This window comes from Taurulus bubalis, assembly GCF_910589615.1.
Source record: "Taurulus bubalis genome assembly, chromosome: 1".
NCBI classification, from domain to species: domain Eukaryota; kingdom Metazoa; phylum Chordata; class Actinopteri; order Perciformes; family Cottidae; genus Taurulus; species Taurulus bubalis.
Window position 1 is genome coordinate 9,830,147 of NC_136589.1, and position 12,395 is coordinate 9,842,541.

General features: G+C 41.1%; 1 protein-coding gene across 2 annotated transcripts in view; it reads right to left on the minus strand.

The window, feature by feature from the left end:
* Positions 1-209: 209 nt before the first annotated feature.
* The window catches only part of fermt2 (FERM domain containing kindlin 2), a gene marked incomplete at its 5' end in the record, with an annotated part of 36,410 nt that continues 24,224 nt past the window's right edge, over positions 210-12,395 (minus strand). Inside the window, 10 exons of one of the 2 annotated variants that reach the window (XM_079215166.1) lie at positions 210-2,680; positions 3,531-3,672; positions 3,793-3,917; positions 5,152-5,172; positions 7,384-7,602; positions 7,691-7,797; positions 7,926-8,050; positions 8,578-8,627; positions 9,241-9,375; positions 11,915-12,022. In XM_079215166.1, coding sequence (XP_079071292.1) covers positions 2,507-2,680; positions 3,531-3,672; positions 3,793-3,917; positions 5,152-5,172; positions 7,384-7,602; positions 7,691-7,797; positions 7,926-8,050; positions 8,578-8,627; positions 9,241-9,375; positions 11,915-12,022 — 1,206 coding nt within the window. In that variant the 3' untranslated portion in view covers positions 210-2,506. The remainder of the gene's footprint in view (positions 2,681-3,530; positions 3,673-3,792; positions 3,918-5,151; positions 5,173-7,383; positions 7,603-7,690; positions 7,798-7,925; positions 8,051-8,577; positions 8,628-9,240; positions 9,376-11,914; positions 12,023-12,395) is intronic. The other variant, XM_079215167.1, reaches the window with a different exon arrangement.

Consider the following 12,395-nt stretch of genomic DNA (forward strand, 5'->3'; position numbering starts at 1 on the left):
GTTGTTTGAGGAAATTGAGCAGCTTAGAAATAATTCAACTTTAATGTATGACCGAATGTTTGTGACCCACTTGTGAAGATGTATGTCTTTAGTGGGAATGAAAAGGCTTGGGAATGAATTCCAAAGACATGGCTGAGGTGCCACAACACGAGCACTGACGCATTGTTAATTTTAGTATTTTCATTGTTCACAATAACTAAAAGACGATGCCGTTTTTAAATAAAAATTACTTTATTTTTTAAAATAAATGCATTTTTTTACAGTCAGAAAACAGAGCAGCAGGACATGCACCGCTGCTCCCGACACTGGAGGCAAACAAAAACAACAACAGAGAAAATAAAAACAGACTAGGCTTGGTTTTCTGTTCACTTATGCTGATTCGTCTCAAACTCCAGGGTCTAAACAATGTGGGTCTCCTTCATATGGACATTATTAAATGGCACACTTCAGTTGTGACAACCAGACAAATAAGTGAAGTATATTTAAAAAGGCGCAGAGCAAATCAAATTTGCAGCAAAAATTAAGTATTACGGTCAGTCTAAAGAATGAGCTAAAAACACAACTCAGGGCCACAAATGGACAGAAGAGAAATCAGAAAATCAATAAAATAAAGTGGAAATGCAAGAACAAAGAGCACATTGAAAAGGCATAGGTATTTGTATCTTTAAAAAACAATTATAATATGTACTTGACAAATATCTTATTCAAACCTGGAGTTTGAGACTAGTGTTATCTTCATATATATTCATATATATCTTCATCTGAAAACTCAGTAAGGACACAACATAAGCAGGCACAATTCTGAATACACTTGTTGACAGATGGCTTCTCCCCTCTTTTCTGAAAGGAAAAACTTCCAAACCTCGCCCCCCAACCCCAAAAAAAGCAGAAAAAAAAAACTGTACAATTCTATAAAACGTTTGTGTTTTTACATTAGTTACAAAAAAATAATACTTCATTTACTGATCCTTCATACGCAGGACAGTGTGACAAAAAACAAAAAACATTTCATATTCATTCTTTAAACTCTGACCTTTTGCTCGTGTGTAATGATAAAAATTATAATAATAATAATACTATATGGTGTGAGAGACAGAATGGCAATAATGTTAAAAGATGGTACAAGGGAGCGATGATTCTTCCTGTTGCGTAGTGTACATGCACTTAGCAATGAGAAGTCAGGGGGTTTTGAAGAGGCAATTTTTAAACATGCTGTTGAGAATATTATAATTTTTTAAACTTTCAGCTGTGGTCAGAACAGCTGCCATAAACAGACACGTTTTGCAAGATGTTAATGCATTTTGGCACATTCTTTTTGAATGCCAGGTCAGAAGATGAAAAACATCTTTTCTCAAAGTCTGGAAATAATGGACATCTTGAAAAGTCATATTGCTTCATGTTGAGTGTTCAAATATGTTTTTAAACAATGATGGGAGATATCTTAAATACACAAACATTAGATATCTACCTTAGTTCAACATATCAACCACAAAAGTACTTGTTTTCAAGAAACATTAGATACACTGAACAATGGAGCTAATGACTTAATGAGATGACTTTTGATTGTTTTTTAAAAATCCATTGGAAAATATTTTCAAACCCACATGACACTCATCCCAGTGCCTTGAACTGTAGTGTTTTTCCAGACATGCTCACTATATGCACCTTATAAAATACAAAACAAAACTCTGACTCTCACCGTCACACCTGTCAGCTAATACAATGAGAAGTCACGAGAGAGACTCGACAGAGGAGACGATCGCTCTGGACGAGCTCCGAAACAAAGACAACGGACATCAAAAGCAAAAGGAAATTTAACAACAGCTTATTCATCAACAGGACTGTATACTGTAGAAGTGCTTAAATGTGACTTCAAAGAGATTGAACTTTTCATAGAGTGGATAGGATGGATGTGTAGTGCTGCAATCAGTGGCCTCTGCTGTTAAAAGATAGCATTTTGATCGGACTCTGGATGAAGTCCGTCTTTTAGGATAAATAATAATTCAATATAACTGGATGTATCAGTGGCACTATGATGTTTTAGTGACAGTTTATTGTCAGCTCAAGAGGGCGGGGGGGACTCTTTGGGATTAAATCTGGTGTTTGATTGGTTTAAAGGGTTGTCATGGACGTTAGTTGATGGTCATCGGTCCAGGAGGAGAGGAGGCAGGAGGACGTAGGAGAATAGAGGAACTTCCCGGTTCAGGTTTGTGTTGTTGGGCTTCTGCTCAACAACAGGGGTTAAGGTCCAAAAGGTCATCTTTACTGCATTCATCAGACTACTGGTTTTGTAACAAGACCTTGTCAGCGTTAATGCAAAAAACAACAACTATAACAATGAAAATGGTGTCAGCTATGGTAATTGTAGCGCTGCTCTGGACCCTTCGGCACAGCTCCAAACAATTAAAGATGACTGAGAAAAAGAATAAAATAAACCCCATTCACGGTGGTTTGACCCCCAGCCTCTCCCCTCCTGTTGCCTGACCTACAATCGTTTTGGGGCAGCTCAGACCCAGCCGCTGGTCAGCTTATAGAACATCTCCTCATCAAGAGACTCGTTCTGGTCCTTGGCACGTGTGGACAGGAAGATGTAGCCGCCGATGAACTCGTGGACCACCTTGCAGTCAACCTCAGCACAGATGAAAGCCAGACTGGGCTCGTCTGCAAATTCCACCGTCACCTGAGCACATTAGTCATGCGTCAATGAAAACTGGCAAAATACATTTGTGTTATATTCATATGTGTTGTTTGTTTCCCCAATAGAACAAAAACATAAATATATTACATTTACCATCAAAGAAGATAAGCACATGTTTACATCTGAGAAGCTGGAATCACTATAAATTAGTTTTTGCTTGAAAAAAACAATTGTTTTGATAATACTACCAATTCTTAAAGTACTTTCAGACTTCTCAGATTTAGAATACCACTCCTATAGCATTTGTGGGCTCACGAAGGACAGAGTATCAAAATAGATGCAGAAGGACCTGAGGTATGATCTTTTTTCCCCCCACAAATTCTTCTTCTTCCTGGTCTAAACGTAGCACCTACAATACCCACAATGCAGCTTGGTCAACAGTACGGTTGGAAGAGATTCAGATGCGTTTTTCTCGGACGCTCGCCTCAAGCAGAGATTAGTAGCAGGCGGCAGTAGTCTGATAATTTCACTTCTATCCAACTCCATACCTCCATATATCTTTCCTTTTCAAACTTGAAATCTTCAACCCCAACTGACTTACTGGAATTACTTCACATGGGGAAATTTCATCATATGTTGTGGAGCTTGCCGTGTAGACCCACAAAAAGTTTTAGACAACTCTTTCCCCCCCATATATAACAGTAGTAATCACAAAGACCTGTAGGGAAACTTTGATGTGCAATGAAATTCTCCTTAAATCCACTTGTTTCAGCTCTAGAAACAACATTAACTTAGAACACTTCTATTGGAGGGACAATAAGCAGCAAATACATTTGTAGTATTGAAGAAAAAACTATGAAATTCAAATAGTCATATTCAATGGGTTCCCTACCATCTTGATCTCCCAGTTGACATTCCACTGTTTCATGTTGCTAAAGCGCCAGGTCTTGATAGCATCTCCAGTGCTCGCATCCATCCGGATCAAACGGTTGTAAGTGATGCCGATCAGTTCTTCCCGTTTTCCACCCTGAAACCTGCAGAGAAGCAGCAGAGAGTCCACTGATTAATGACACTGGGCCGATCAAATGAAAATATGAGTCACCACATACAGCTGAGGGGGTGAGTGACACATGTGTGAAGACATATCAGTTTACTTGGCAAGGAAATGAGTCATTCCAAACTCAGGCAAGGACTGCCACGCCTGGATGAAGCGCATCTTGGCCTCGATGAGACTCATCTGGGCCACATTCTGGTGGGCTTCAAGGATCCGGGCTGAAATCTGTCAAAAACACAATCACAAACATTACACAGGTGACATTTCAGTATGCTCCCACTATTTGAGTCAAGACAAACACCAACACACTCCTCAGCTTTAACAAATCCACCCCATCACCAAACGTCAACCACCTGATGCACCCAAATCCACCCAGTGCGTAAACAAGCTGTGGCTAATTCCATGGAGCCATCAGCGCGCGCACACACACACACACAGTAAGCCAATAAGCAGAGGGCTGTCACAGTCAAACTCTACTTCACACTGCTACAAAATGGACAGACAAACAAATATTAACCTCTGAGCCCACTGAGGAGCCGTACTAAGGTTAATGTGTGAGTGTGCATGCATGTGTGTATTCTCCGAATGTCCCTACATCCTTTTTCTGTGGAGCTGCAGCCGAACATTTAATCAATGAAGAGCAGGGTGGCCGAGACATGCAGAGTATGAACTAATCCATCACTGTGAACCTTTGCCAACCTCCCACATGTTATAGTCAGCTACTGGTTAGCATTGCTTACTTGAGCTACATTGGAAAAATCAAAGATGGAAGAAAAAAGAAAAAAACACTTATCAACCCAAATCATGAATTGATTACGTTGATCATTTTAGTAGTGTTCAGAAGCAACACTCTTTGATTCAACTACATTATAAAAAAATAACCACAAAATAAACTAGCTTGACCGTGATGGATCACAGCAAGTTTCTGTTCTACTTTTCCTATTTTACAGACGATATAGTCAAGGCCATAACTCAAAACAAATTGAAGCTTCCCATAATCTAAAAACATGTGAATTTCAATGATAAATGTTCCATATTAATGGTAAATGGAACTGCTGTTAAATGGGCTAAAACATATAAAATCCATTTATTTTACTGAATATAGTGGTTTTTGTATCATTTCTCTTCGTCCCTACTGGTAATGTAGAGAAAAGTAGAAAAAATACAGATGTCTCAATGTTGTATAAATAGGATTTTATGTCGTCTACTTGTCTTATGGCACACTGAAAACATTCAAGCTAGTGACAAGTAACAAACCAACAAACAAACAAGTAAACCAACAGGAAAGATTCTATCTATTCTACTGTGACTATCAGCCACTATGACATGTTATACAGCTGCACTACGTTTGGTTAGGTGAGGCAAACCGGACACAACAAGTGTTCAGAGGTCATACACACATGCACATCCATGTATCTAAGGCTTTGGAGGCACCCAGTGGACACATAACTCAACTTACCAAGTCCCTGATAGAGCCTGGCTGAAGATGGGGAGGTGGGGATGGGAGAAGGGCACAGAGGAATGAAGGAGAAGCATACAAGAAGCGAGAAAAGAAGAGAACAAGCAAGTAAGATCAATGTCGAGGAAGGAAAGATCAAAAACAATAAAGTAGGAGGCCACAATTATAATAAAAGAGTCTGGAGATCATGCAGTATTCAGCAACAACAGGGAGGAGTACAGCAGCTGTCAGACAATGTGTCATTTATTTTAAGAAAAAAGAGGAAGATTACACAACACTTGTTCACATTAGGTAAGAATACACTGCAACTGCACATACTTTACAATGGGTAGTTAAATAATCACATCGCTTCCACTTTCATCCACAGGATGGCGCTATGCATCAAGCAGCACACTTTAGGAGCACCAGGTCTCCAAACTCCAGGAGTTTATTATTGTGTCCTAAACGCTTATTTTCTTTTGTGTAAATGTATCGATTTGGCCAAAGACCACACGGTTTCAAGAAATCTAAAAATTCCTGCGTGTGTATCCGCTGGGAGCTGCAGCACAGAAGTTTCAGGAGCAACAGGAAGTCCATTAAAGGAGATGGGGAGGGGTCACAGCTGACTGAGAACAAACGGGCTTTTCCCAGACAGTTTTCCCGCGCAAGCATTCCCAGGCACGGCTCATTTCCTGATGCCCCACGCCCACTACAGGAGTGCACATGTGTGAGAGTGACAGGAGTACACGAGTACACACACACACACACACACACACTGTACACATGCCACTACTCTTTCATGTTGTATGCCTGGGGATACCCCCTATTGGACTGGGATTATGAGTGAGACTGGAGCCGGACCAGAAAGAACCACAGCACCAGATGGACACACACCCTGCTGAGCTAATACCCCTGACATATTTAAGTCCTGCTCCTTGTTCAAGCTAGGAAAAAAACAACAACAAAAAAACACGATACAGGAGTTTTCTGTCCATAGTCTAAAAAACTAATATAAAATATGTTGCGGGAAATCTCAGTATCGTGAACTTTGGTTTGGTCACTTCTCAGGTTGGGTGAACAGGCTTTACTACTCGAGACGGTGAAGTACTTTCATGTTATTGGCCCCAACTATATTTAAGGGATTTCCTAATGACAAAAAAAGTTAAGAGAGAACTGAAACTTATTTGGTACTTCTGTTATTTTGGATTCATTCTTATTTTTAGCAGCACTGTATGTGGAACTGAAGTTGGAGACTTGAGTTGATGTTCAGGGATTAACCAGTGTCAGCAGTCCCATATGAATGGGTCAAGGATGAGTTCAGTATTAAAGGGCTGGTTTGTATTGTGGCCCACTGGAAGTGCCTGCAGCATAATCAACAAGCCATGCCGTCACCCATTTACAGGAAATGCGTCCATCTTTCTGCCTAAATCTCTCTCTCTAGACATCCAGTATATTTCAGGGCCAGATCATTTCTGAGTCATCACTTACGGTACCAACACCCTCCCATCGTCCCTCCAACATTCCGCTTTTCTACGACAACTTAAACAAAACCAGACTGAGTGAATAAGCAATGGAGAGGCAACCTCCCCCTTCCCTGCATCCCTCACCCATCCCCAACTAACACAGCCGTGTACTCAGCTGTTCCCACACACACACCAACTCACCAAACTTCAACCACCTGATGCACCCAAATCCACACACACCCACCCAGTGCGTAAACAAGCTGTGGCTAATTCCATGGAGCCATCAGCGCACACACACACACACACACACGTTTGTTGGTTGCTCGCTACTGTCGCTCAGAAGTGACCATGTTGAATTACGAGATTAATTGACCACTTCAAAGTCCAGTGGGTAAGATCTCTGCACGTTTGTCCACAAGCACAACGGCCGGCAGCAGATAAAGTATACGTTACAGTCGGACATGAGCAAACTCTACTATAAGCATGTGGAGTGGTTTGGACGTCTGCTGTCCTGGTTTCCCCTCGGACAGAGGGGGGCGGGGAGAGGAACGGAGGGAAGAGGAGGAGAGTAAAGGAGGGGGAGGAGAGGGAGGCTACATTCCAATGCAAGACAAGCCTGATGCCAGGAGGCGCCCATCTGGGAGGCATCAGAAGCTGCTCCATCCAACCCCACAGCCGACTCATCAAACAAGTAAACATCCTCACAGACATGTCTGTCTCTCTGAAACTACACCCTTTACCTTCCACGTGTCCGAAGTTGTATATCTGAAACACAGCCTGCATGGCTTACCTGCTTGTTTTTGTACTTCTTCAGATAGCGCGGGGACACCAGGCATTCTGGGTTGATATCGGTGGTGATTGGCTCAATTAACTGAGGGTCAGGGTTCATGTGTTGCATCTTGAGGAAGGACAGAATGTTCTGGACCTCCAGGTTGTAAGAGCTGTCGGCCATAGTCTTCCCTTTGGAGGCCAGGCGACATGCAGCCATCCAGTGGGCGTACTGTTTCTCCTGGAGAGGAAAAGTTAAACGCTAATTATGAAAAACCTGCTAAAAAAAGGACAAAAACTAATCCTAAATGGTACACTAACAGTCTTACCATGTCACACCGAAGCCAGATCTCATTCATGCCATCAGCCACTGGGATTAGCAACTTGATGTTGAATTTCTGAGCCGAGATGTTAACATCTGGAGTTACCTCACAACCTACATATGGAAGCCAAAATGAGGAGCGGAAGAAGAGGTCAAAGGTTACACCCATTCTTGTGACTTGGAAAAATAAGCATTACATTCTTGCATGGGCATTAAACAACATTTTGTGTGTGTGTCCGCACCTCTAAGATTCATTTGGAGAGCAGGTGTCCCATGTGCCTCCTCTTTACTCTTGTAACAGGAAATTGTGATATCCTTGAATGTGCACCAGTACTGCTTATAGCCCTTCAGTGTCAGTTTCTTGGGTCTGGAAAATATATGGAAGACAGAGGGAGATAGTAAGCGAGTACAAAAGAGAGAGGAGCAAAAGAGCTTCTCAAGCACAAAGTCAGCATTGGATGTGCACATTAATGGAAAACCATTTAAAGATGAAATGCCTCTTGATATCACCTCCTGCCCCCCTATAGTTTATACATTTAATGAGACAATCACCCCAAGGGCCAGCTGCCAGTCAGCAAAGGCTTAAAGCCAAAAAAATAATATGGGTAAAAATATGCTTGGTCCAAGTGTAATCATTTTGAAAAGCTAAACTGAAAGCTCAGCCTATAAATGTTCCTTGGCAAACAATGCAGCCTATTATACTACGCAAACCAGGCAACAGCTCTCTCATTTAGCAAGGAAATGGCATTTCCTGATTCTCTGAGAGACTCAACTGATTTAAGACAAATGCAATCTTTGTACACATTCATTCACTGTTGTTCATGTTGTTGTTTTATTTATAACTGAACGTGCATGTGGCCTTGTGTGGTCCGGTAGCTCTGGGTGTGGACTTACTTGAAGACTTTGACATAGTCTGCTAGCTCAGGAATAGATGTGATGTCACCCTAAGGGGAAGGAAAAAACACAATGTTAGTATAAAACTCTAGTATAAAAGCACTACAAGAACATGGTTAACCAAAAATAATGACCTCAGGCTCAACTGTGTCCAGTTTTAATGCTCAGCAGAGTTTGCTAAAGACAACACTTCTTACGTAATATCTCAAAGCGCAGTTTCCTCTTATAGGCTGTATAAACTTAACAAGTATCTTCAGGAGTGACGGCTTTAATAACGGACACATACATCTATAACGTATCCATGTAACATGCATCCTTTTTTGGGTTTGTTTTAAGTGTCAAATATCTCACCCCCTCAGATTCTTGTCAGATGAAGGCCTCAAAGAACTGTGTGAAATGTAGCACTTCCATTGAAATGTATTGTGATGTCCACTCCCCTGGGTCAGTGTACAGTGTCTATGTAGGCTTTAGTTCCTGTTTAATACAGCTGATTAAAGGGCACTTGCTCACAATACAGGAGAGAAATTAAGGCCCAAACACACTGCCAAGCTGCTGCAATTGGAAAAATAATTTCACATAATGAGCTTGGAACCCCTTACATGTAATGCACAACCAAAAAGTATTTCCTGCAGTGAGTGTGGAGACGTAGCAGTGTTGTCATACCAGTGTGTTGGATGTTTTCCCTCCTTCCAAAGTAATTTCCAGGTCCGACAGGGCTGCATCCACCTCATCCACCTCTTTCTCACTGTTATTCATGTGGTGGTCTGAAGACATGATTGACAGCTTGTTGATGTGGTACTGAGGAAAAGAAAGAGGTAACCTCAGGTTAGGCTTATTTTTTTTAATCATATTTTAGCACTATTTGCTGTGTTAAACCAGTTTAAAAAAAGTATATATTTACATAACATAACTCCAGAACGTTAATATCTGAAATGTTCTAGTTTTTGATCAAACTCCAAACCTCTTCATGACCTAGAAGTCCTCAAATGAATTGTCATTATATTTGTAGACATCTAAACCATGCATATGCATACAATCTTCCAGTTATAGAGTGTTTATATCCACCACATTCACTGAAGCCTTTATAATGAAAAAAAAACAAAACAATCCCAGACATTGACTTAAAGTAATGGAAGAGGAAACAGCTGACAATTGCTCAAAAACTCAATCTTCAACTCCAACAACTTCGTCAACACCTTTTCTGATTTCTATAAAGTTTCCTGCTCTGTGTGCTACCGGTGCACAAACCATCCAACGGCATATTATAAAAGTTATTTGGTCTGTGATAATAGTCACATAAATACTTTAAGATGTGTTGGCATTTTATGTTAGCAAATGCTGCCAGGATACACCATTTGGTTGATCAGCGATAAATCAAGGACCCTTATCTTTGAAGGAGATGAAGATGAGGAGACTAGTTTCAGGATGAAGATGAAGATGATTCTCTGAGATAATTAAGGGGTACGGTTTGAGCAATGTGTTCTCAACATGAATTGCAACAGGCTATGAAATGAACTTAACTGGGAACATATGCGCGATTGGGCCAATAATGAGAACAGAACGCTGGAACCTCCGATTCATCTGGATGTACTGAAAACCCAACTGTGTTTACCTCTTAGTGTGAGTCACAGACACTAAATACAACTTGTTGACAAATGGTATTTATAATGTCAACCCATCACCAACCCCCCCACTAATATATGAATGAACAGCTGTTGAGAGAGTGAGAGATACAAAGGGAGAGTTTGAGAGAGAGATATGCAAGGCTGTAGCCTGCTAAGGTTTCAGAATGTGGGACAAAGGGCTCGCCATGACACTCCATTCATCTGCCTCTTACACTGTAACCGTCTTTAAATAAAACTTTGTTTTTTTTAAACGGGAACACTGAGGGGCTTGTTTCCCGTTTGTCTGCATGAGTGGCTGAATGTACGTGTTGATCTGCTGAGGCTCAAAGCACAACCTGTCACCCAAGTCGGTGACGATGAGGTCAGTTACTGTTCTTGACTCCCGATTACCTCATTTCTATGTACTGCCAAAGTAAAACATCCAGGTGATAGCATGCTAACACACGCCAGCAACATACTGGATGTGGACAATCACTGTTCTTTTTAGAATCTGTATCCACTCTCACCAGTGAAACATTAGCAAAAAGCACTGAACTCATACTACCCAGCTGAAACATAGTTTCTGGCAAACGTGCTAACAGACCGGTAGCAACAGGGTAGCTGCCAGTCTAAACACCCAACTCGGAATAGAAACAAGAAACCAGTTAAGTGTAGTTATAACTGGTCTGATGAAATGCACCTAACACCTCAGAGTGTAAGAAGGCTCCAAGAGGAATGTGAGCAGCATCTATAAGATGGTGTACTGCTGGGGGTGGGTGGTCTGGACCTAGGCACTGGGTCCTGTGGCCCTAGATGCTCTATAATTACCCTGGGGGTGAGGACAGGGTGGCGTCCTCAGGTCTTGGCACCCACAGTTTATGAGGGTCAGAAATAGCAGGGGCACCACCCCTAGACTAAAGGGGCTCACATCTGTACATCACTTCCATTGCTCCCCATTTCTCCTTCTCTTGATCCTCCATTAAACTTGTCTCAAACGAGAAACGTATGTGTCTGATGCTGCCGGGGACTCCGAAGTCCAGCCAGATCAGCTCTGTACGAGTGGCTGCAGCAAGTTGCCTCAAGGTTTGTAGAAATTACTCTGACACATAAAGCTAACAGACTTGGACCACTATACAAACATGCTGGATATCCTTTGCTACTAGGAAGAGCAGTTAATGTCGGAAGAATATAATACTGATTTCTACAGATTATAGATAGTCCAAAACATTTAAGAAAATTAGAAGATTTCAAAAAAACACCACATTTTTAGTTGTCACAATGACTCACTCAGCCTCGTTTCCAGGCATTCGACGTGACACTTCACTCTAATTAACTAATCGGGGTAAATGCTTTAATGTCTTTTATAAATTAATAAAAAAATAAGACACTTTTTCCCCTTATAAACTATGATTAAAAAAAAAGGGAATTGATCGACATCAAAACTTATTGAGAAGCTCAGTGGGATTGTGTGATAATGCCCCTATTAACTCAATCTGTATCAATGTGAAATAGCCTAGTTTAAGTGTGCATGCAGCAGACTGGCAGCCATATGTTTTAGCTTTGGGCTGGAAGTCCACCAAATGTATTGGCTTTCAGTTGAGAAGGCAATGTGCCCATTTCTCCATGAAAAGAGGATTGCAGGTCTTCAGACCTTGACAAATGAATGCTGAAACAGGAAAATTGAGATCAGGAACAGACACACACGCAAACACACACACGCAAAGTCTCTTTACCTGCAGGGCAGCAAACATCATCATTTCCTCCTCCGTGCACTCAATTTCCTCCAGCAGGATGGCCCACTTGGACTGTTCATAGAGCTGGTTCACTCGGATGGCATCATACTGTGGGGAGGTTTGACACAGAGGTCAACATGCAAACAAACAGTGAGTAAAAACAGACTCTCACTCTCTCATACACACAGCACACAACTAGATTTATGGACTAGATTTATGTGAAGCACTGGTTAGAAGTTGTATGCTGTTATTGGTATTGTGACTAATGTCCACTGACTTTCAAATACTCTGTCGAGGAGCATTGAACCAATTTAGTATAACACTGATATGACATTGGCGTACAAACGGTGAGAAGTAAAGAAAAGTGTTTAAAAAAAGATGTGTGTTTTTTTACAGTTTTTTTTTAATGTTTTAAAATGAATGTTCTTATTCGTCTTTAAATCTTGTTTTCTTCTGCATTATATTATGATGCTTTTAATAG